This window comes from Cebidichthys violaceus, unplaced genomic scaffold, assembly GCF_023349555.1.
Source record: "Cebidichthys violaceus isolate CVI_PGR_0920_01 unplaced genomic scaffold, fCebVio1.0.p SCAF_2, whole genome shotgun sequence".
Lineage (NCBI taxonomy): Eukaryota > Metazoa > Chordata > Actinopteri > Perciformes > Stichaeidae > Cebidichthys > Cebidichthys violaceus.
The window spans coordinates 4656870-4682895 of NW_027176372.1; the positions used below are offsets into that span (position 1 = coordinate 4656870).

Here is a 26026-nt window from a genome sequence, read left to right on the forward strand (position 1 = left end):
GTTCTCTATTGCTTTCAAATATTTATTTTGCTGTAGATCAACTTTTCTCATTAAATGTTATCTCTGCTGAGTCAGCACATATGTGGGCATGATTTATTCCCCCCCCCTCCTCAGTGTGTTTGTTTAGAGAACCTCTTGTCTGTGATTGAGCAGCTTCTCTCCCTGACCTTGGTGCCTCTCCTCTATAAGTTTTGGAAATCTATTCTCTCCTTTCACACCGAGCCTGCTGAAGTAAAGCAACAAACCACTGTGCAAAAGAACCCCACATTAACACCCACTAACATCTGGCTTTTGCTTTCAATGGGGAAGATTATAATCGTCATTCGTTCCCGAGACAAGTGACTCTGCAGTAGTTCTGGTACGTATCGGCTCCAGTGATGGAAACATGACACGCAGGTTTTCGCCACTTGAACGGTGCAAGGCTGTGTGATGCACGTCACTAAAAGCTGTGGCTAAGTGGAGAGCAGGGTCGTCCCTCAATCAGAGGGTTCGAGCCCCGTTAGTCGCATGTGGATGTGTCCTTGAGCAAGATTGCTACTGTGAGTGTTAGTCTGTTGGGCAGGTGGCACTTAGCCCCTGTCATCAGTGTGTGAATGATGACAAGTAGTGTGAAAGCTTTGAGTGGTCGAATAGACTAGAAAAAGAGATAAAGTATAGTCCATTTACCAGACGACAGTCATTTTACATTGCCGATCATCGAGACACAATGAAATAAAATTCTTCAGTCTTTTAACTGTTCCAACAATCAACAACTCTGTTTTGAGAGAGAAGTAAAAAAAGAACATAACCTATTCATTCTTTCCTAACCCTGCTTCTGACGTTGAAAGGCTACCCTTCTAATGGGAATGTCTGTGTTAGAGCAGCAAGGTATGATCTCAAGTACCTCCTGCTACCAGTGTTGTTATTTAATTTATTTTTCTGAATCATTGGTTATCTATCTGCCAACGCGTACTTTATTGAAAAGATTGTTGCATCTATGAGCGGTTCGTCACAAGTAAAAGTCCTCTGCTGCTTTCATTTTTTTTTCTTCGTGGGGGAACAAAAACCTGTCCTCACTCCTCATGACTTGAGATGTACGACTCAACCTGTGGAAACAGTTGTGTGATGTGTTGTGTGGCTCTGGAGGAGCTTGGTCAAGTCTGATGAAATAACTGATGATCAGAAGATCACAGCTGGAGGAAGACAGTGACAAAATATATATATATATATATATATATATATATATATATATATATATATATATATATATATATATATATATATATATATATATATATATATATATATATATAGAGATTATAGATCAGTGGGAAAATTATCCATTAACAATTGTGTTATTGCCAACAGTTTATTGCGGCCTTTAAAGGAACAGTGTGTATGATTTAGTGCCACCTAGTGGTGAAGTCGCAGATTGCAACTAACTGAATTCCTTTCGCTCCTATTCTAAGCGTGCTGAAGAACTACGGTGGCCCTCAGGTAACAAAAAAAAAAGCAAAAGGCTCTTTCTAGAGCCAGTGTTTGGTTTGTCCCTTCTGGGCTACTGTAGAAACAAGGCGAATCTGTGGAGTGGACCCGTTGCCATGTAGATATGAAGGGATCATTCTATTGTAATAAAACCTTCTTAGATTCAGATGATTATATACAGTACTAATGAAAACATGGTTGTGAATACTATATTCAATTTATGCCAATAAATCATTCCCCGTAAATCATACACACCGTTCCTTTAATATAAATACACATAGAGAGAAATATAATGTATAGTTCTATTGTATTAGCGTAGTGTTTGTGAAAAATCACAATGGTTAATATGTTTTCAATTATTTTTATTTGTACTGAATAAACATAATTGGCATATTTTGAAATATAACAGGATTATGAACAATAAAACATCTAGTATTAAAACTGCTTAATGAATATACTGCTTGAGCTGCGGTGACTGTTCCAATGTTTTATCCTCATCAAACTGATGTTGCTTTAGAGCTTTTTACACCTGCGACCAGATGAGCTTCATGCTCATGATGATTTGCGTTCTCATGAAATACATTCTTACATACATACTGACGATGGCAACAGTGGCTCCAATGCGAAGTAATGTAATGTTATTAGCTGTATGCATAGTTGAGTGCAGGTTGTTGCTGAGGGATTCCGCGGGTTGATCCTTGAAGTCCCTTTGCATCTCTGTCTGTTTGTCAGTTGTTGTCCTTTATGTACAAAACTCCACAATTCCACCTCAGAGTCAAGTATTGATGCTAGTTATTAATGAGTGGTGAAAAAAAAAAAAAAAGTTTCACTCCTTCATGTATCCACTTCCTCAGCTTTCCTCTGATCCTCATCTCGTCATTCGTCCTCCCAGTATTCTGCTTCCTCGTTGCTTTGTCAGAGGTTTGCACGTTGGACCGGTCCTCTGCTCTCAGCTTCACTCCTGAAACACAGAGAGGAGTGAGTCCATCAAAACAGTGTGAGCTGAAAGTTGGGAGATTGGCGGTAGGCTACTTTGATCTCAGCTCTGACAGCTCCGGGTTTGTCTATCTGTGAAGTTTTGAGGGAATTCAGAGTGTGATTAGAACGTTTACACATCGTCATACAACATCCACAATATTAACATCACTTACAGAATGCACATTTGCAGTGAAATTGAAATGACAGAAGTGTATCATACGGCGTACACATGGCTGTGTATGTATTGTGTATGAATGGACTCAGATGACTAGCGGGCTGGAGGCTATGCTGCTCATTCTGAAGAGATTTAAATCTACAGGGAGCAGAAATACACACAGTAATCACTCCACATGATAAACTTCAAAGAAACCCTGTCTGAAGGGACATGTATCAAACAATACAATACACAGAAATCTAATTTCCACAAATAATCAAAAAGTATGCAAGAAAATGTATATCAGTAAAAAACAAGCCAGGAGGCGGAAGAAACTGTCTGTAGAGTGTCGAGGCACAGATCCGGTGAAGGTTACAAGAAAAAAGTGAAGCGTTAAAGGTTCCAAAGAGCGCACCCTCCTAATTCTTTAATACAAGAGGTTTAGAACAACCACCACTCCTTGGGGAGCGGGTGGCCTGAGCAATTGAGGAAGAAGGCTTGTGGTAAGAAAGGTGACCACAAACTAGATGGTTGCTCCACTATCCTGTGTGGAAATGAGAGAAACTTCCAGAACAACAATCACTGCAAAACTGTACCGATGTGGCCAGACGGAGGCCTCTCCTTAGTGAAAGACGCATGGAAGCACCTAAAGGACTCTCACACTGTGAGAAACAAGATGCTCTGGTCTGATGAAACCAGGATTTAACGGTTTGGTCTCTATTCCAAAGAGTCATGTCTGGAAGGAAACCAGGCACCATTCATCACCTGCACAATACCAACCACATGGTGAGGCGTGGTGGTGGTGGAGCATCATGTTGGGGGGGCTGTTTCTCAGCAGCAGAGACTCAGGGACTGACCAGGGTTGAGGGAAAGCTGAACAGAGATATTCATGAAATCCTGGTCCACAGAGCTCAAGACTGCAAACTGGGCCGAAAGTTGACCTGCCAACAGGACAACGGCCTTAAGCGCAGAGCCAAGACAATGTGACCCTGACCTCCTGGAGTGGCCCGGTCAGGAGCCGGACTTCAATTCAATCACGTTCGATTGGGTTCATGTCCGGGCTCTGGCTCTGGTGAGAGCTGAAGATGGCTGTCCACCTTATCTTGCTTTCGCTGAGCCAGTATGAAATATTGTAGTGTAGACTGATGAGAGAAAAATGGATTTAACAAAATTTTAGCATAAGGCTGCACCATATAAAAACGTGAAGCGTCTGAATAATTTCTGAATGCACTGAATATAGATCTATCTACATTTTTGCACTTGTCCCAAGGTGTTATTATTCCAGTTCATGAATATTGATACAAAAGAAAAATTGGGAGATGTATGACGGAAAGTAAGTATTGCGATGCAAATGCTGCTTGTAGTTACGGTGTATAAACTCAGTACTTCGGATGTTTGGATGCAGTGAAAATGATGTTTCTGAATCTGAACACGGGTTTAAAACTAATTTTGAATGACAGGAACCAAGACACTAACTGACAACGCGTTAAGTAATATACAACACGGAGAGAAAATCACACAAGATAAAGACCGAAACATTCAGTGAGACCACAGAGAAGAGTCAACTCAAACGTATTCATTTATGGGGATATAAATACATTTCAGCCATGCTGTTTATCACAGCTAGCATTACCGTTCGTCATCCTAAATGTCTTGAATAGATCACAGCAGGTGGCCTGCCCAAGCAGACATTTTTATTAAGCTAATTTTGAGCAGAAAAATGTGCCGACAACAAACTACGAGATTATGTGCAAAAAAAATATAATAATTTGGTGAGAAGTTCCTCTTTAATTAAGTACAATATAAACGTCTTCCTTCACTTCAACTACAATGTGAGTCGTAGAAACTCTTAGTGTTGAAATGAGTTCCAGTTGGGATATTTGGGACCTCAGGTTTATGGTGGAGCAAAAATACAAATCACAATGAAGTAAAAAAAAAACTTTTTTCCAGCCAACTGTGCGCACAGACTCAGTGGCTCTGAGGAAAATTAAAACACACACACACACACACACACACACACACACACACACACACACACACACACACACACACACACACACACACACACGCATGCACCCCCCCCTCTGTCTTTCCACCAGCTGCTGATGTCTGACAGGCTGATGATGACTGTGTTTTTTCCCCTCCTTGTTTCAAAGTATGTTGGAGCAGATGGCCTGGAGAGGCAGAGTGGGGGAATGTGTTGGAGAGACTGCTGGGGAATGTGCCAAGTGTGTGTGTGTGTGTGTGTGTGTGTGTGTGTGTGTGTGTGTGTGCGCACGTTTGTGTGGTTTCAGTTCGCGTGCCTTCTCGCTGCCCTCTGCCCTTCATGGCGCCAGCTCCACTTCCCTTCCACTCTAAACATCTGGTGTCTGGAACTTTGAGAACACACACACACACACACACACACACACACACACACACACACACACACACACACACACACACACACACACACACACACACAATGCAGGCATGCACACAGAGAGAAACAGCCAGCAAGCAGGGAAAAAGCCCTCAGCTAGTTAACATCTAAAAGAGCAACATGACTGCAATAGTGTGAAGCTGGATGGGAAAGCTGAACACTTTGACTGTCTCATAAATGAAAATCTTCAATCCAAGCTTGCTCACTTTAAAATATATGTATTTAATAAAGGTGTTGAATGTGTGTGAAATCACATTTTATCCCTTTTTGTAGCAAAAAGTAATGCCAATGTGTTCTTCAAGTGTTTTGTCAATAGTTTTGTATTAAAAGGAAGAAAAAAAAGACTTTTGGGAAGTCAGAAAAACAACAGATTTAATTTTCAGAAATATAGACATTTTTTTCTAAAGAGAATGCATTACGCTTCTGTAGCAGGCTGCCACAGTGTCGGTGTTATACATATACGAATAGGGAGCGTGAAAGTGAACAAACTTGTGCAGTAGTCTACTTCTTAATTGTACTGAAGAGTAGAGAACACATCTAACTGACATTCGCAGCCACATTTACATGCTGTTTAATGTGCTACAGCTAGCAGCTAGCCTGCAAACTGCCGTTAGCGGCGCACTGTTCCCTGGTGAATGTTTGACCGGTGGCTCGTTCAAGAACCAGCAGTGTTCCCGTTTGGAAGTTAGATAAGAAGGAGACTTTAGTGAGAAAGCTAATGTGGGTTGTTGGTCAGAGTCTGTGGCTCAGAGTGAGAATTACTGCTTCATGCACACACTCACTTCTACTGCACAAAGGAAGCGTTTGGCAGGTGATACCATACCAACCTAACCTTTAAGAAGCTCTTAAAACCGGGAGAGGACCCAAAAACGGTTTCATTTGAAGTTACTACAAGGAACGTTTAATCGGTTAAAAAAACCAATGAAATACAGACGCCTCTATATGACCTACAGAAGTAGAGAAGAGATGCAGCAGCTGCTCAGTGGTCCAGCGGCTTCTCCTTTAACCACCAGGTCACGAGTTCAATCCCCGGCCCTACAGTCTGCATGTCAAGTGTCGTTTGTGATATTTGTGATGCACATTTGACCTCCTGTCTTTATTTTTCTCTTTTCCGTCTTCTCACTTGTATCATACCATACCATAGGTTTAATGTGACTTTAAAGGGGACATGTCATGTTCAATTCCAGGTTCATACTCGTATTTTGGGTTTCCACGAGAACATGTTTTCACTTTTTTGCTCATACTGTCTGTCTGAAACGCTCCGTTTTCAACAGAACTGTGTTGCTAGGCAACGGCTTGGGTCCATGCTTACTTCCTGATTCTCACACACACTGCAACGGGGAATTAACCGGGACACATTCAGAACGCTTCAATCTGTGAAGTGGTCTATATATTGTATAGTTGTTTCTGAATACGGACTGTGTGTGTTTTTACATAGATTGAGTGTTCCAGTACTTTCACAGTATTTAAAACTTTTGGGCTAAACAAAAATAAATTGAATTGAATAAAACTTAGACCTGCTTTATGATTTTTAGACCTCCCTTTTTACAATATAGGCCCTTAAAGTAAAATCAAAGCTCACTGTCTTTAACTTCCACCCACTTACATCAATTACAAAGAGCAGCAAGCTGAAAGCTGTAGACTGTGGACTGAACAGTGAATAATTCAAGTTCAATAATTCAAAAACATTTCTTTGCATCGTTTACATCAGGGGTGTCAAACTCATTTTCACCCCGGGCCGGTGATCAGCATCATGGTCGCCCTCAAAGTAAGACTGTATAACTAACTACTCCCTAACATATTGTTAAATAACGGTCTCTGCATTTGACTATTGTTTATTCAAGTGTAACAATATTGTACATGCAATTATTTAAATGTAAAAAATATATTTAAGCACATTTCTGTTATTATAACTTATTATAACAATTTTAGGTTTTTCTTGGAGGCATACTTGGCTCCGGCAGCAAAAAAAGAATTACAAAAAAAGATGAAAAGTTGGACTTGATAATAAAAATATCCCCATGGCACTTTAGGTGCATCCATCTGTAACCATGACACTGACCAGATGTTTCCAGTTGCTGTTCAATGAAGGTGGCCACATCGGTTTTATTCTTTCTATGCCAGAGCTGCTTCTTAAAATCCTTCCAAGGTTGCGTTTGCTCAGTACAATCCCACGTGAAACAGCAAGCAATTCATTTCTTCAACGTACTCACAATCCATTTCTCTGTCAAATGTAGGGTAACCTAAGCCAAAGAGCTGCTTCTATGACTGCTGTGTTTAAGATGTGCTTAAAATTTCGACTTTCTATCTCATAATCATGACTTTCTATCTCAGAATTTCGACTTTCTATCTCATCATCATGACTTTCTATCTCAGAATTTCGACTTCCTATCTCATCATTATGACTTTTTATCTCAGAATTTCGACTTTCTATCTCATCATTTCGACTTTCTATCTCATAATAAAAAATATTGAACTATTGTACTATAATGGCTCACATGCTACATTAGGTACAATACACATTGACACAGTTCTAATTCCTGCTTGCTGAGTTTCATTGACAGTAGCTGAAGAGCAAACAAAAGGATGGCAAAGTAAAAAAGGAATGGAATAAAATAATGAGTAAAAACAGTGTTTGTGTGTAAAGAGAAAGTGCTGTCAGCAGAGTGGTGAGTAATTTGTCAACAACAGGTAAACACGAAGAATGTGTTAAGTTTGTACCAGGAGCGGGTCAGAAAACAGGGAGGCCTCTAACTGAAATATGATCAAAGATAATTATAAAGCATGTGTTTCTTTCTGCAGCCACTACTTCAGAGTGTACGTGAGAGAAGGAGTGCAGCCTCACCTTCCTCTTCTTGCTCCTGCCCTCGGCCTGCAGGGTCCTGGTGCACTGCTCCACACACTGAGAGAAGTTCAGACTGCCGTGGTCGGGACTGTAGTCCAGCTCAGCCAACTGAGCCAGAGACAGGATGTAGTTGCAGGCTATACGTAATATTGCCAGCTTGGATAGCTTCTGCCCATAAGAGTAACACGGCACCTGGAGAGAGGAGGAAGTAGAGGGAGTTGGGAATAGAGTTTTTGTACGTCTCTGCAAACCACAGATATGTTGGATGTGGACGTTTTTTGCAGCAAGTGACGCAGTCAAACGAGGGACACACTGAGCAGGTGACGTAGTATATCAAGTGACTTTTATTAAAAATGACGTGGTATAATAACATTATTGAAAGTTACGTGGTATAATAACAGCCGATAAAATCCTCTAAGGGGAGGGGTGGATGGATGACTCAAACAAAGACATGACTTTCACCCAGGAGTCCGCTGTTCCTGTTGCATATGAAACCGAAAGTCAATGTTAACTGTTTGCTTATTACATTATGTAAGAAAGTCTGCTAAGTGTGGTTGTTATCTATTTACCTTAGTTAAGATGTTTGGATACGTTGTTATGTCATTATTTGAACACAAACCATGATCTTTTTTCGAACCTATAAGCCTGATCAATTGTTTCACAACGTTAATCATGTGGCATTGCGCGTTGCTGCAAGCGTGATACGAACTGATATGAAACATATTCATGAAACATATTTTTTTCCACAAACGTCCACAGTCATCGTAGCCCGTAGTTTGCGGAAACATTTTTGCAGAGATTGTTGAACCGGTGTGATGTGATCAGATTTGTTCTTTCTTGTTAAAATTATAGTTGTGGTATTTTGGATTAGCTGTGGTCTGCCCACTGCCCATGTCTATGATGCAGTATAAACTTAATTATAGTGAGTTACAATCTGCTTATAGCACTGTTATAAGCACTGTCAAATATTAAAAATGCTTTATAACAATAATTATAACAACACGTTATAAAGCACTTTATATAATATAATACTTATATAATATATAATATAATATATATATTATATATAATATAATACTACTAACTCAAGGATCAAATTGTATTATATTTCTCATAGTTGTAATATTTAATAATAATCACTTTTAAACATCGAACAAAAAGTTCGGAAATTAGTGTTTGGTAGATTATTTCTCTGTTGTAACAATGCTTCTTGGCAATACATTTTATACCGTTGGAAAGCCTGTTTATTTCCCTTTTTTAAACGTTGCCCCATTTGTAAGGAACATGCATTTCTGGGATGAGCAGCACAGCTGAGTATGTGGGTTGCGCCAATTCAAAATTTGCCAAATCATCTCTACCAATGCCAAACAACTTATTCTGCTGTTGCTATTGACTCTTGTTTTGAGCTTCCAGTACCCCCAGGTGCTGACAATCAGGTGTCAATCAGCCAGCACCTGTGAGCATGGGCCCTGCTACAGTGGTCAATTGGTGTCTGCTCCAAGAATCGGCATGCCACGTTTGTCTGATCTTGATAAGGCCCGTGCGGTCAAGGGCAACTTCAAGCTGGTGTTCCGCAAAAGCAAGTTGCGGCATTATTTGGAGTGAGCCCTAGTACCATCTCCAAACTGAAGGCCAAGTTCCATGTAACGGGGGATGGAAGAGACAGGCCGCCAAGTGGGCGTCCCAAGAAGACGGCACCCCAAGAAGACCGGTTCCTCACCCTTTCAGCACTTAGGAACCGTAGGCTGTCTTCTACAGATTTGCAGTCAAGGTTTGCAGGACGATGTGGCACACGGCTCTCGGCCCAGCCAATCCGGAACAGACGGCACGCAGCCAATCTCCGGGCTCATAGGGCCGCCAGGAGGCCTGCCATGACTGCCCTTCACCGTCAGACCCGTTTGCGTTGGTGTCGGCAACACCTGCACTGGAACCTGAACATGTGGAGGAACGTTATGTTCAGCGACGAGTCCAGATTCTGCTTACGGAAGTTGGACCGTAGGGTCAAAGTGTGGAGAAGACGGGGAGAGCGCTATGCTGATTGCTGCACAGATAGAGTAACATCTTTTGGTGGAGGCAGTGTGATGGTGTGGGGCAGCATCTCCATCACTGGAAAAACAAGGCTTGTCTTCATTGGAGGCAATCTCAATGCAGAGAGATATCGAGATGAGATTCTGCAACCAGTGGCAATCCCATTTCTCCACAGTCTGGGACCAAAACTCCATCCTCCAAGATGACAACGCTCGCCCCCACAGAGCGGGGTTTATCAGAGACTACCTCCAGAATTTGAGAGAAGAAAGAATGGAATGGCCTGCCAACAGTCCTGACCTCAACCCCATTGAACACTTGTGGGATCAGCTTGGGTGTGCTGTTCATGCTAGAGTGACAAACACAATCACGTTGGCTGACTTGCGACAAATTCTGCTTGAGGAGTGGAATGCCATCCCACAGCGGTGTGTGACCAGGCTGGTGACCACGAGGAGGAGGTGCCAGGCTGTTGTGGCTGTGTATGGTTCTTCCACACGCTACTGAGGCTCCTGGCTGTTTGTTAAATGAATAAATTGTAAAATTGCCAATATGTCTTGTTTCTTCCTTGTTACTGATAGACTTCAATCATCCAATCCACTATAGCAACAATATAACAAGTTGTTTGGCATTGGCAGAGAAGATTTGGCAAATTTTTAATTGGCGCAACCCACATACTCAGCTGTGCTGCTCATCCCAGAAATGCATGTTCCTTACAAATGAGGCACCGTTTAAAAAGGGAAATAAACAGGCTTTCCAACGGTATAAAATGTATTGCCAAGAAGCATTGTTACAACAGAGAAATAATCTACCAAACACTAATTTCCGAACTTTTTGTTCGACGCTTATAATACATTATAATGTGACTACAAGTTACTCTAAGTGGTCATTCTTTGCTTTAAGTAAAGTAAAAAAAATAATTAAATTAAACAAAATCAAATTTTGACTGATATTGCAATGATATTAGAGGGAATGATCATTTTACATTATTATCACAGTTATTCTATTAAGACCAGTACTGAGCCTGTATATTAGGATGAGCAGACTCCCTTTCCTGAGGAAGCTGAGATCCTTGGACGAGTGCCACTGTACTTGGCTGTAGTCTGCTGGGGGAGCAGCACTGAAGCCGGTGACACCAACACACTTAATAAAGTGATTAAGAAGGCCTCTCCACTTTAGTGGACCGACAGCGGAGCTCGTTCTCTGATTCAGACTGATTCAGCTTCACTGGCGAAAGCACCAATACAGGAAACATTTCCTCTCCGAAGCAATAACCCTCTGCAACACCTCTCCTCTCTCCAACAGAAAACTCTCAGCTAGTTTCTGTCCGAACCATTACACTCTGTTTGGTGAAATTGCACATTGTTTTTCTCACACAATTCATTTCAATTTTAAAAGAAAGAAGTTTGCAAATGTATGTCTAATGTAGTATTTGCTTTGTTATCCTATGTTTATATTTTATATTCTACTTGTGGTTTGTTATATCTAAAGTGTATTCTAATATATTCTTTATACTGTGTAGATATATATATATATATATGATATGTATATTTACTGTTCCTGTGAAATGCTTGAATAACCTGCTGCTGTAACACAATACTTTGCCAATTTGGGTTTGATAAAGTACATTTTATTAAAAAACGTACCAACATGATAATGGTGTGATTTTTGCAGGGATCTATACCAAACAAAGTTTTTCTTAAGTTTTAAGTTAAGTTAAGCCCAAAGTCAGTTACTACCTACCTATACAAATTGTTTTATTTATTAGTGGTTATGAAATCAGAACACAAACTTATTGTCGTGTTTAATCTGCCTTGCTCTCAAATTTGAGGCAAACTGCGTTACCATGGAGTTTTTTTCTATCTTTATTATAAGATACGGTCTTTCCATTAGAGAGCGTGACTCATGTTTAGGTATCCAAGCACAAACAGCCCCTGCTTGTGCTTGGATTTGCTCTGCTTCTGCTCAAACTGTATGCTTGCACTCTGACATATTGTTGCGGACACAGACTTCCTGCGCTCGAGCTTCACCCCTTCTCCTCAACATGTCTGTGAGCTCGTGAAATATAAAAAAAGCTTCATACACAATAGATAGTTGGAGTTTATCCCACATCCTCCAACTAAACTCCTGTTTCAGGATCATTTAAATGCTCGCTTGCGCTTCAGCTCAGTAACTTTTTTTTTTAATGGCATGATGGCAAAAGATTTATGAGGCTTTGTGCTCTTATAGGCAAGACTACAGCAGTAAACTGATGCCATCAGCCCCACTTTACATGTGATCAGACAGAATCTCTTGTTGGTGCTGGCCCATACAGCTACTCTGCATGTGGCCATTCTGATGTTGGTCTGCTATAACGACATTATACAGCGCTTTAAATGAGAAACTAAGTGAACCTGTGTCCACTTCACTTACAGACCAACAGACTGTATTTCCTGCAGTATATTGTCAGCATCTGCACATTGAGGCCACCGTAAACATATTTACTGAAAGCCAAAACGATGTATGTGATTCCGCGCAGTGTTTATGTGCACAGTATGCGTGTGTTTGAGCTTGTACATGCGTGCGTTTCTAGCGTGATCAGTATAGAACGCGAGTCTGACCTGCTTCCTAAGGGCCTCAAACGCAGCACTGATGGTGTGGACCCGGGTTCTCTCTCGGGCGTTGGCTAGAAGCCTCCTGGTCTGCTGGATGGCTTTGACCTCTGGGAGACGGCCAGGTCCATCAGCACTCCCCCCAGCCCGCCTCCTGGGAGACTCCTGAGAGCAGAAGGACATTTGTTTTTTTCTGTTTCACTGAACTACACAACACCATTTTATTAAACTTGTCCTCTGGAATAGAGCTTGTAACCCACAAGTCAAGGACAGCAAGGTTACCTTGCATTTCCTATACCCTCCTCACAATAAAATCATCCCAGTTGTTAATGTGAACAGCAGCAGTAGGAAATATAATCATGAATATACCCTGCTGGTTTGGCACGCCGTGGCTGACCCAGGCCCATGGGAAAAAACCCCTATCAGAACTACGAGGCAGCAGTCAAACCTTCTAACCAAACCCTGACTAACACCTCACCATGGTCAACCTTAGGATCATGTGCACCTAACTACAGCAGATGATGAAGAGACATTGATTAAAAATCATTTCTAACAATTAAATGTATTGTTTCACCTTGTCATTTTTGTTAGAAATGTGTTACCTCACTGGGTTGGCAGATTTCTTGTATTACTTTTAAAAAAATAAGATTTGGGGATGTTTTAAGTTCATAATGGAATCCAGGAAACAAGGCAGCTTGAAGCAGCATAAGGACTGTTCAATCACAATGCTGGGCTCATGATGGTCACCAGAATGAGACAACCCACATTTAGTGTTGGGCCTGTAGATAGCCAGCATACATTCTCATGTGCAGTCTTTCTATTACAGTATTGAGGATGGGCAGATCCCTACCGCAGGGACTGAAACTCAAAAGCTAATCATTTGGCATTAGTGAATGTCCCTTTGAAAAGCACGGATTAATAACTGCTGATGACTATTGCCCATCCCAAATTATCACAACACATGAGACAAATCATCTCAAAAAGAGGTCAAATGCACTTAATTCTAGCAGTAATTACTGTTTTTAAATTCTTGTTTTGTAATATATTAAGTTTACTATACACATACAAATCAATGGGATGTAATACATTTAGCTTAAATCAATTCAGAATGTTGCAATTCATTTTCAGTCGATTGACTAATGATGAATTCATTTCAGCTCTAATTCCATTACATCAATATTTCTACGCGTTACTTTCTTCATGACACTCCACACATTCACCTCAGGTGACTGGTCCTGGGACTCCACATACTCGTGGCACTGGGAGGTCTGGGAGGATCTCGGGACAGGCAGAGCTGCAGTTTGGGGCTCCAGGGAGAAGGCCTGGTGGTTGGGTGAATGGCTGTGGCTGCTGCTGGACGATGTGGACAGAGGGAAAGTGGAGCGGAGGCCCAGTTTGTGTCTGTTGGACAGAGGCTGGGAGATGGCGGTGGGCCAGTGGGAGATCTCAGAGTTAGAGAACGGAGAGGCGGGTAACTGGGACAGTTTGGAAGTGATGGCGGGCACGTTAATGCCGATTCTCATGTCTATGGCGCCGCTCTGAGCTGGAGCCATGTTACCTTCTAGTCCGGACAGTATCCCCGGAGTACTGGCCATCCCCTCCTGTGACATCATCAGCTGTCTCTGTAGAGGAGCCAACCTGCTGACATTACACGCCTCTGTCTCGGTGTCATCTACCGAGTTCACATCCGACATGTTCTCTGGGTAGGTGTTCATCGTCTCGGGCTCAGGGCCGCTGTAAAGCCTTTTAGGCTCCCGAGACTTCCTCTTGAACTTCTTGTTAGTGTCTGGCACAGAGATCAGCACTGGGTCTTTGTTAATGGATCTGCTCCAGGTATTACTCAGCGGATGAGGGTTCTTCATTTTTCCGACAATTAGTGTAACTAACAAGCTATTGAAGTGAAATTTGAACAACAAATCTAATTTCAACTATGCAAAATGCACTGCGTGTCTCGAACGCAAAATGTTTAAATTCCACAAAGTTTCACTGTCATCTTTCACAATGTTCCCCTGCTTGCATTGGCTTCATTACTGTACAAAAGTGGAAGGGAACTTTTGTGTTTCAGACACAACTTTTGGTCCAAGTCTATGTGAAAGTTTCCAACTCATAATGTACTCATACTTAACCATTATGAGTTAAAAAAAAATAAAAAACACAACCTTTCCTTCCTGGCAAACCTTCAGCTGCCAACAGCGTAACACAAGCTGTTCAACTGCACTGACAGAAGCTGCACAGCCGTGTGTGTTACTGCAACTTTACCAGCAGAGTTTCTGTGGCTCCACTCTGTCTGCATAGCAGCATCCTGAATAATCCACATTAGTACACAAAGCTGTGTAACATCTGCTATTCCGCACAAGTGGCCCCTCTGGTTCCAGACTTGCAGGGAGCTTTCCTCAGCTGCAAAGGTTTCTCTCTGTGTGAGCGGTCCAGGCCTGCGCCTCAGAGTTGGGCTTACAGTGGAGCTGTCTGAGCGTGGCTCCAGTCAGTCTGCATAGCAGCACTGTGAATAACCCACACTGACACACACACTGAGCACAGATCGGCTGCAGCGGAGCCGCAGCTGCTGGACAAAATAACGGGAACAGCACATGAACAGGATGGCAATTCTTCATGAGCAGTTCCAAATGCTAAATGCATTCGCACTGACCAGTTATGTAATAATGACTACATCAAAAACAGACAGTCACATTATACACAAGTTTTCAAAGCACCCAGAGGGTCGTAAGCGTATTGGATCGTATTCGAAGTTAGATAATTGATAACTTGCCACGGGCTGTCAGGAGTGTCAACATATGCCAAGCACAGAGAGAGAGAGAGAGAGAGAGAGAGAGAGAGAGAGAGAGAGAGAGAGAGAGAGTTCATGTACCCTCAAAGCAATAGTTTCTAAACTCCACCAAACATGCTGCCCCGGGACCGACACACCGACAGTCTGTGGAGCTTCGGGTCCCGTCTCGAAGAAACGCTCCGGTATCGCGCTGCCACTTCAACGTGTAAAACGGATACAGTAAATTCCTGCTTATCCAGATATGAATCTTTGTTTTTATCTTTGTTTGTAAGTCCAACGAGCTGTATCTTCTGAGCTGACACCGGTAGATCCTCTCCGGGTCTCACGGGATCCTGCTCTGCGCGTGCAGCGTTCAGCCTGTCGTTGGAGGACCAGATAGCTTAATGGTTACAAAGCGAAGCGGGCTCGCGCTCGTCTGCTGGCGTCTGACTGGCTGGAGCTGTCTCGAGCCTCAAACACAAACACATGCACACAGAGACGGAGAGAGAGAGAGAGAGAGAGAGAGAGAGAGAGAGAGAGAGTATTTGTACATTAGTTTTTTTAGTTGGAGCCTTAGATTCTAGAGTGTATTTGTAGCCGACATGTTTTAACAAAGATTATTCACTACTAATCAAACAAAAAAAGATTACCCTCAACTCAAAGTTACAGAAACGGATCAACAGCACCACCTGGTGGCGTATAACAGGAACTTACACGCTTGTTTGAATTTGACAAATTAAAAAAGTAAGACAATTGGATCGAGAGCATATCATGAAGCTACATGTTCCAAATGCTCTTAATAAAAAAAACAAGCTATTAGAGAAACTATCGTCAAGGCCAGGAATATGCTCTTTGACCCTTTCTATCCAAAACACTTGAACGTGCTGTCTTTAACCAACTGTCTTCCTATCTCCACCAGAACAGCCTCTTGGACCCCCACCAGTCCGGGTTCAAGGTGGGTCACTCGACAGAGACGGCCCTCCTTGCGGTGACAGAGTCGCTTCACACCGCAAGAGCGGACTCTCTCTCCTCTGTCCTGATTCTCCTGGACCTGTCTGCAGCGTTTGACACTGTGAACCATCAGATCCTCCTCTCCACCCTCGAAGGGATGGGCGTCTCAGGCTCTGCACTCTCCCTGTTTGCATCCTACCTGACAGATCGTACCTACCAGGTGACCTGGACAATGCAAGACGAAAACGGTGAAGCGACTTTTCGTTCTAAACACTGATCAAGGTAGAGTAGTAGAGGTTGTTTTTGTTTATGGCTTTGTTATTGCAGTGTGGATAGGGCAGCCTGTCTGTCACAATAGTCTGAATGGGGAGAGCGGCGGCTGAAGGGGTTAATGACAGATGGGGCCAGTAGGGGAAGCAGTCACGGGCTCTGAGGTGGCAGCGTAGAAGAAGAGGAACGGGTGCGTACAGATCCGAATGCTGCTGCTGCAACGTATGTGATTCCACTACAGATCCGAATGCTGCTGCTGCAACGTATGTAATTCCACGAACTGATCCCCCTGCTGCTGCAACGAATGGCATTCCACTTGACAGATCATCAAGTGCTGCTGCTGCATTGAATGTGATATCACATGACAGAATAAAGTTACCAGCACGTGAGGTCACGAGGACTATGATGCAATGACCGTGATTACAATCGGTCAAAATGCAATTATGTAAATAACCTTTATTTAACTGTCCACCACTGGAGGTCTTAAACAAAATCTACATTTGATTATATATTTTGCCAGCCAAATCTAATTAAATACAAAAAACATTTAATAGTGGCATAGTGAAGGTTGGTTTATTTTGTTTTGCCTGTTACGCTTGTTGTCTTCTTGCTTCTTCACAATACATTTTGGTTGTTAGCCTTCAGGCATTTTGGTTAAGCCCGACGGACCCGAATTCGGGTCCGCTGTAGCATTTACCGTCCAAAAATGTCCATTTGCATGCATTTATGAATATGAAAAAAAAAAAAAAAATCCAAAAAGAAATTCAAAATCTGGGTAAAACAAACAATCTAATACATTCTTGCACACTCCAAACACCATTCTACACAAATAGTGTACGCAAATAAAAGATTTATCACAAAATCACGTATTTCTAGCCATAACTCGCTCTTCTCCGAGTTAGCATAACAAAGCTAACGGTTAGCATAGGCAACTTATAGCGAGATAGCAAAAAGCACGAGCATTCGACACAGATTCCAGAACTACCATCAGATCGTCTCTCCGGTAAACCCTCACAAGGCTGTGAGCAAACAAACACCAGAAACACAATGCGCAATATCCTTCAAAATCATCCAAAGCTCCTTACCTTTTCGTTGTTCTGCTGTATAGCTCCGCTTATTTCCGTCAACAATATTTCTACGTAATTCCGGTGCGTCTCTGAAATGTCCCCCGTACAGAAACAAGGGCCCGCCTAACAAAGGAACCCATCCCCCCACGGCGATCTTTTGCGCACGGTTCAGGTGACGCGCCACCGTTTTACTCCTTACTGGCTAACGCTTCTGTCTATCAAAATCACGATGCGTTTGTTAGATAGCCAGGACTCAGACGCTTCTAAGCAGGGTCGATTGACTGAAATCGACCAACCATAGGCTGAGCTAGGAGACCTGGAGTGGAAGCCAGATGAGAAAATCCCATGGATGACAGACATAAACAGGCTCAGAGAGGATCCAGGCTCTCTAAATGATGCCAAACTGCTGCATATGATAGATTGAACACTATTAGTCATAAAAGAAGTGAAATATATAATTATATACTCTATAAAATTACAATGGAACAGCTGGAACCAAATGACATTTTGGTTGACCTCGGCTGAAATCTCTGCACTCTAACCTCTCTAGCTCTTGAATACTTCACTTTATCAAATAAAACATTGTGCAGAGAGACTTCCAACCCATTGGGCTATGATCTGGAGAGGTTTAAAGCTTTCAACTACAACATAAAACAAAAATATCTTATCAAAATTGGATTAATTTATAATCGGAGATAAAGAATTTCAATTTGTGCTGTGTTCCATCTTAATGTACTCTTAACCAGTAACATATCTACTGATATTTACAAATCAGAGCAAATTTCACAAGTGTCAGCTTTCTACACTATAACAACTATTAAAATACACCTTATATTTAGATGAAAATCACTCTCTTTATTATGGGTTGCAAAAATCGAGGAGAGGCCTACAAAAAGGCTTAGGGCTTAACGGGATAAAGTCCGGTAGTCCAGAATAACTCTTATTAGTTTTAAGGAGTAGTTTCTGTGATTAATTTGTACATATGTGTTTTAATAATGGCTGGTTTCTAGCCAGTTTGTAGATAAGCATGAGCCTATGAGTATTATGACGATTGTGTGAAGATGGCCAGTTAACAGAGTAATAAAGAGTGCAATCGTGTGTTTTGAAAGTGGCGTAGCTAATCGGTTCGCAGAGTGATAGAGAACATCAAACTTCTGGAGTGTGGCTTTGCATACCAACCTATTTATATATAACTTTACCATTGTTTAACATGGGAAGGATGGTCATTTGAACAAAACTTAATTTAGTAGAGGGAATGATGCTGGAGCGCATTCTATACAAGAAGCTAAGTTTGGATGTGACCTTAGACCAGGTGTCTTCAACGTTTTTCAGGCCAAGGACCCCCAAACTGATAGAGAGATGGAGCAGGGACCCCCTACTATATATATTGTATAAAATTGTGTTTTGTATTAAACTGGGCCTAGTGCCATGTATAAACATACCTTGTTATTGTGCATTCAATACTAAGCTATTCAAATAATACACAGGTTCATATATTCATGTTTTAATTTTAAACATGTGCAAGGTGTAGGGTGGCCGTGACACTGCCATTTATAAACATACCTTGTCAACTGATACCAATGCCAATATCAACATTGTCTGTCAATTGCATGATAATCATGCATACAAGCTATTCAAATTTTTATTTTAAAATGAGTGATGGCCTATTAGTGCCACTGCCATGCATAAACATACCTGTTATCTTGCATACAAGACTGAACTATTAAAATAATGGACAGATTTATGTTTGTAGAGACGCGCATCGCTGCGTGTTTGGCTGACATCTCAAAGTGGATGACGACACACCACCTCAAGCTCAACCTAGACAAAACCGAGCTACTGTTCCTCCCGGGGAAAGGTTGTCCGCACCGGGACCTGTCCATCACCATTGATGATACCGTGGTGACGCCAACTCGGACTGCGAGGAACCTGGGTGTGACCCTGGATGACCAACTGTCATTCTCGGCAAACATTTCATTCGTCACACGCTCCTGCAGATTCCTGCTCTACAACATCACGAGGATTTGTCCCTTCCTGACTGACGAGACGGCGCAGGTTCTCATCCAGGCTCTTGTCATCTCCCGCCTGGACTACTGCAACTCTCTACTACGCCCCGGCGTCGGCCATCAGACCTCTGGAGCTTGTCCAGAAAGCCGCAGCTCGCCTGGTGTTCAATCGCCCCAAGTTCTCCCACACAACTTCCTTTCTCCGTTCTCTACATTGGCTACCTGTAAGAGCTCATCCAGTTTAAGACTCTGGTGCTAGCCTACAGGGCAGTGAAAGGAACAGCTCCTTCCTATCTCCAGGCCATGGTCAAGCCTTACACCCCCGCCCGACCACTTCGCTCTGCTGCCTCGGGGCGATCGGTCGCCCCGTTGCTCAGAGGTCCTGGCGGCCGATCGACCCGGTCACGGCTGTTTTCTGTCCTGGCCCCACAGTGGTGGAATGAACTCCCCACTGACATCAGGACAGCGGAGTCGCTGCCCATCTTTCGGCGCAGGCTGAAAACCCACCTCTTCAGGAAGTGCTACCCTGAGCCTTCCACTTAGTGCTTATTGTTTTCATACTAGCTTGTTGCACTTATTGTAATCGTATTACTTATAGCACTAACTGTTTTTCTTGTTTCTGCCATGTACTTTGGCTCTGAGTTATGCTCTGCTTCATGCTCTTAGATGCTTGTTTGGAAAAGGAAATGTACTTATGACTTCTGGTGACTCGTAGTTCTTTTGATTACCAATGTTGAATGCACTTATTGTAAGTCGCTTTGGATAAAAGCGTCTGCTAAATGACTGTAATGTAATGTAATGTAATGTTTTTTGATTGAGTTACAAAACAATCCATTTTCGCTCATAACAATGTCCATACACTTGGCATAATAATATACTGGCCTCAGTAGTTGGCTGTTGTGGATAAGAGCGGCAGTGTTTAAGCCAGGAATATCTTGCATAAATGATTGCACAAGGATTCGTGGGTGAAGTAAATGTCATTTTTTAATTTAAAAAAAACTATTTTTACAACAGTATCTTCTTTTCAAATAATATTGCAGCTTGCGTCCTTGTGTCTGGGATCTTAGTCAGCTGGGGACTGAATAGGCTCTCGGTCAATCACGGGGAACCAGACAGAGCCAGCATGTAACATGCAGCCTTGTGATTGGCACAGCAGCGATAGGGGCAGGTCCTCCTCTTTGTGTGCAGGAGGCTTGGAGGGACAGGTCCAGGCTAGTCTCGCGCTGTGAATGAACCGGTGCCCAGCTTGAGAGAGCTCCAGTGTGTCGCCGAATGTGTGCATTTCTGACTGTAAAGTAACATTTTCTGCCTCCATTTATCCATTTGTTGGATTCATGTTAATGTGTATTTAAAGACATTTAAATTTGTTTCTAATCAACCAAAAATTCTGCGGACCCCCTGCAGTACCTCCGCAGACCCCCTAGGTGTCGCAGACCCCCTGTTGAAGACCTCTGCCTTAGACTATAACCTGCTTATGTAATGAGAAGGACAAAGTGCTGTCGAGCCAGATAGTCAAATATTTGTATTCAGTGATCTGGTCTAGAATAACCCAATAGAAGGTTTAGGGTGGAAAAAGCCTGCTGGACTCTCAGGAAGTTATCTTGAAGTGATGTATATACTACATCTGGGGAGGGACCAATAGCATAAACAACTGTGTCGTCAGCATAGAAGTGGATAGACGAGTCTCTAACAGAACAAGCAATTTTATTCATATTGATAGAAAATAGTGTTTGTCCTAAGATTGAACCCTGGGGTAGACCCTTAGTGACAGGGAGGGGCTGAGAGAGGAGTTGTTCTGATTTAACACATATCCATGAGATAGTTAGAGAACCACGCCAGTGAGTGGCCAATATCAAGATTATACTACAACTACTTTCAACTGTGTGGAGGGACAGATTAAAAAGAGCTGCAAGGGGAGTTGTGACAATGGGGGTTGCAATCTTGAAGAATAAGGGTTCAGCTCATCAGCCCTTACTGTTATTTTAGGGTCCAGCCTAAGTAGCTTGTTAAAGACCTCACCCTCTGAGATGGATGCTATGTGTAGGGGGCCGGTGGGGGAGAGATATTGTGAGAAGCTAGTGATATGGAGGGTGGCCTTAAGTGAAAAGTACTATTGCCCAGGCAAGTGGATTAGCAGACTGGAAAATAAAACCAGTCTTTAAAAAATGCTGTATAAAAAATTCTGCTATACGCACCTTATCAGAGACTATAATGTCGTCCATTAACAAAAACAGCATTTTCAAGATCTCTCACTGTTTTCCAGAATCTTTTTGGGTCAGAGCCAGAGGGAGAATTGTTCTTAATCTTAATCTGTAAAAAGAGTGAAAAGTACAATATTTTGAAATGTAGTGACTTATAAAGAAGCAGAAAATGGAAATGCTCAAGTAAGGTATAAGTACCTCAACATTATTTAATATAAGTGTTGTCAGTGGAGGAATGTAACTAAGTGCATTTAAATGGTATGCGTGGTACTTTTTTTGGGATACTTTACAACGTGAATAAATGGACTTTCAACTTTCCACCAATGATTGTATTATGACTGACCACAGAGTGGCAGTAGAAGGTTACTAATGTCTTGTGAGCAGAGGTACATCCGTAAAAATCATCTGTGATACATATTTACAGCATTGCAGTCTAACCTCAATCTCTCCCTCTCTCTTACACACACTCGACTTCTTCCTCTTTATCACTCTCTCTTCTTGTATCTATTTTTCCTTCTCCCTACTCTTCTCTATTTGTTATTTTCCCTGTACTTCCCTTTCTTATTCAGTTTCTATCTCCCTTAATCTTTACAGTACACCTAATCTCTCTGCAGCAGTTTGTGATTTTATACAGCATAGATCCAGCTGGCCACAAGTTCTTACATTTAACTTAGTAGCAGCCTGCAACAACCCTTAACATGGAGTAGTATGTGGGGGTGGGTCTGAGGTGATGTGTGTGTGTGTGTGTGTGTGTGTGTGTGTGTGTGTGTGTTTGTTTGAGGGTGCTCTGTCTCTCTCTCTCTCTTCCTGCTGAAGTCTTCTGGTGTCAAACATCATGTCCAGCTGGACTCGTTGTCGTTTCCACTAGCTATGTTCAATTAAATAAACGCTTAGCAGTGTACTGTATGTCTACATTCTGTGTGCATGTATTTGGAGTTTCACATTAACCCCCCAGCTTCAAAACAACGTACGACAGATGAGCAAACGCTCTTCGACTTAGCTTCAACACAATGTACGACAGACAAACAAACAAACTTCAACTCAGCTTCAACACGATGTACGACATACAAACAAACAAACTTTGACTCTGCTTCAACGCGACGTACGACAGACGAGCAAAATCTTAATACCACTTACCTTGCACAAAGGCTCTTTTCAACCCTTCCGGACTACCAGCCATATCCCGAAGTCCCGGAGCTCCCTCCTTCTCTCACCACGCTTCGTCGCCAGCAACCTCGGCTGCGTTTAGCCATCCACGTTCTCCGTCAACTCTGAAGTCGTCCGCCCCCGCCTTCCAACGGGCGAGAGATCGGGGGGAGATCCCGATTTCGGCATCCCATCCCTCGACCCTAATCCCCTCATCCCTCGACCCCTCGACCCTAATCCCGTCATCCCTTCACCCCTTACTGTAGATCCAGGCGCTCAAACGACTGGTGAAACCACCGCGACCCTCATTCACCATTTCGACGACAGTCTCTACATATCCCACTTCTCTGAGTGGACAGTCTCTCAACCGAAGAACGCAATCATCCAACGCAACATTCCTTTACATCAGTCCGTTAAAAAAGCACAACTTTTCAAACTACTCAAGCAGTCGCAGCACAACACCTCCCTCGCTCTCTGAGCCTCCAGAGCACTTCCATGTTCCCCGCGCCCCATCAGGTGCTACAATGACACCATAATGCATCACATGGCTGAAGAAGCACAGCCATCTACATCAATCAATCCAGAGGCCCAGGTCGTATACCACCCACCTCAATCTCCCTCTGTGCCAGGGACATCTCACCTTGCAATGTTTTTCCCCAAACTTCACTATTAACCCAGGCATGTGGGTATGACAGCATCAGACGCAACAGACCCTGCTCCACTTGTGGAAATTCAATGCTACGTCCAACACTATTTACCACAACCCCAGAAACTACAAATCCAGCATCAAACTGGCATCAAGAAATCTTTTTTCACAGCCAGAGTCAGTATGGCATGGAACAATATAAGGCAGGACACAGTCTACAGCCCTTCTCTAAACACATTTAAGTCAAGGCTAACAGCAGATCGGGAGCAGCATCCAAACTTAAACAACTACACCTTCTCCTACTGAACGCCGTATCTCTGACTCCCGCACGTAGTTTAACAGATATTTAATTGTGACTCGTCTTGAAGAGGATCGATTCAAAACCTTGGTACCAGCCTCATTACCCTATCGGGTACCCATCGACCGTACTAAAGATCTTACATTCATCCCTCCATCCCAGCATCCTTTTCTTTTCTCTTACTTCTACCTTTTAATGTCCCACCCACTTCGGCTAACTCCTCCCACCTCTACAGGCTACCCCAGCTGCACTGCTAAACTACGACACCAGTTCTTCTCCTCCTGGAACGGCATCTACTTCTACTACGACGAACACATCACCAAGCCCGAAGACATCCAGCTTTTCACAGACGCAGCACCCTCCATTAGCTTCGGCGGCCTCCACGGTGACAAGGGGTTCTCAGCCGCATGGCCGCCTGAATTCCCATCCCTCACTCCTTCTTCTGCGATCTACGAAATATATCCCATAGTCATAGCAGCCATTCTTTCGGGGAATGAATGGTCCAAAAAAGACCATAGCCAGATACTCAGACAAGAGCGTCGTAGACAATAATAATAAAGGACGGTCACTTCATCTAGATATAACGCTGTTCAAGTCCTCCACCATACGGGTTACATAAGTGGAATCAACTTCTTCACAAAACCGTCCTCGAGGGCTCCGCGCCAGCCTCTACCCGCTCACACATCGCTATGCTACTCGAAGGTCTCCGTAAAGCTGAACCACGCCCTACACCTAAACGTCTGCCCCTCACTTCGGACCTCCTCACCCGCTGCATCCGTACCCTCCGCTCAGGCTATCTGCCTCCTTTCATGTACAAAGTATTAAAGTCCACGTTCTTGCTGGCTTTCTTCGGCTTCCTACACTGCTCCGAGTTCACCACCTCGAACTCCAACCACCATCCGTCACGACATGCCACCGCACCCGACATCTCATCCATCCTCCCGACACCTCCCGTCGCCTATCACCCCAAATGCAGCAAGACCAACCAATACGGTTCACTCCAGCCCATCTACCTTTCCGACTAGACTCATACCTAAATCCGTACAAACCCATCCACGACTACTCAAGCCCAAGGGAGGGTAAACTGGGTTTAGGTGGAGTTGCCTGCATTATATCCCAGCCTATGTCCTTTATCAATAAACACACTAAACTCCAGCCAAGAGAAGACTGGTATTGATTCATGAAGATGAATGGATGTGTAGAACACAGAATTAATTTATGTGTTATCCATATTGCTGGAGTTTTGATTATTTATTCACTGTGCCTGTTAGCTAAAACTCACACCAGTCCGTTTAATGGTGTATCATGTGTCAACAGGAAAAAAATGTATCTTGAATGAAGAATATGTTTGTAATGTGCCGTGTGTGTGTGTGTGTGTGTGTGTGTGTGTGTGTGTGTGTGTGTGTGTGTGTGTGTGCTATTCAGTTCAAAATATGTCCATGTTTAACTTTGAACAATATAACCAGTTAAGCCGTTGCTGATGTGAATGTGCAGGTGTTTGATGCTAATCGCCACTAATCTGTATTTAGTGTAGCTGCCTGCTTCTCAAGGATCATCAGTACACACACAAACACACACACTTTTGCCTGTATCTGTGCTACTGTATACAGAAGACAAAGCTGGATTCTGTTATGCTGACACATAATTCAATTACTGTAGAGTAGAGCACATTAAGTTGCAGCCATCAAATCATTTTCTAGTGTAACAGGAGAACCGTCCTGCTGAATAGTTGAAGGGCCAAGACTTTTATACTCTTTCTCAGCACAAAATGTCAATAATATATACGGTGTGTGCACAGGGCAGAGTTATTGATGAATATCAAGGACACTCAGGGTTGAGAGTCCTGGCTTCCAAAACTCACATTTTACAGAAAGTTAGTTTGATGCAAGTTTTTACTTTTTTATTAAGTACTTTTGAGAGTTGCCATATAATTTTACTACAAGGATGTTCTAGACCTTTTTTGGACATCTGAACATCAGCTTCACCTCTAAATGAAATGACATTTATGCAGGTAGATTCATACTGTCTATTTAATCTTCAATTCACTGTGTGATGGGTTTGCTTGCTACCCTTGATTCATAAACCTTCCAGAATAACAAGTTCTGGCTACGCTCATTGACAACATCTTAATCACAAAGTTATTTCCATTTACCTTATTGTTGTACATGAAGATATCAATGTTTAAAAAAAAATCAAAAGTA

General features: G+C 42.7%; 1 protein-coding gene and 1 pseudogene across 1 annotated transcript; one reads left to right on the top strand and one right to left on the bottom strand.

Annotated features, from left to right (window-relative positions):
- Positions 1–1809: 1809 nt before the first annotated feature.
- atoh8 (atonal bHLH transcription factor 8) lies at positions 1810–15668 on the bottom strand. The gene is made up of 4 exons (XM_068714149.1): positions 13697–15668; positions 12486–12641; positions 7864–8055; positions 1810–2425 (listed from the first exon to the last, which is right to left on the bottom strand). The coding sequence occupies exons 1-4, from the start codon at positions 14336–14338 to the stop codon at positions 2420–2422; spliced, it is 996 nt and encodes a 331-aa protein (XP_068570250.1). The 5' UTR covers positions 14339–15668; the 3' UTR covers positions 1810–2419.
- LOC137875807 (uncharacterized) lies at positions 15376–24850 on the top strand (annotated as a pseudogene).
- The last annotated feature ends 1176 nt before the right edge of the window (positions 24851–26026 follow it).

Excerpts from the sequence above, each read along its gene's own strand:
- atoh8 (XM_068714149.1), bottom strand. The coding sequence starts at position 14,338 with ATGAAGAACCCTCATCCGCTGAGTAATACCTGGAGCAGATCCATTAAC. Across the intron at positions 12,642-13,696 it reads CCCAGGACCAGTCACCTGAG|GAGTCTCCCAGGAGGCGGGC; the intron begins GTGAATGTGTGG and ends TTCTGCTCTCAG. Across the intron at positions 8,056-12,485 it reads TTGAGGCCCTTAGGAAGCAG|GTGCCGTGTTACTCTTATGG; the intron begins GTCAGACTCGCG and ends TCCTCTCTCCAG.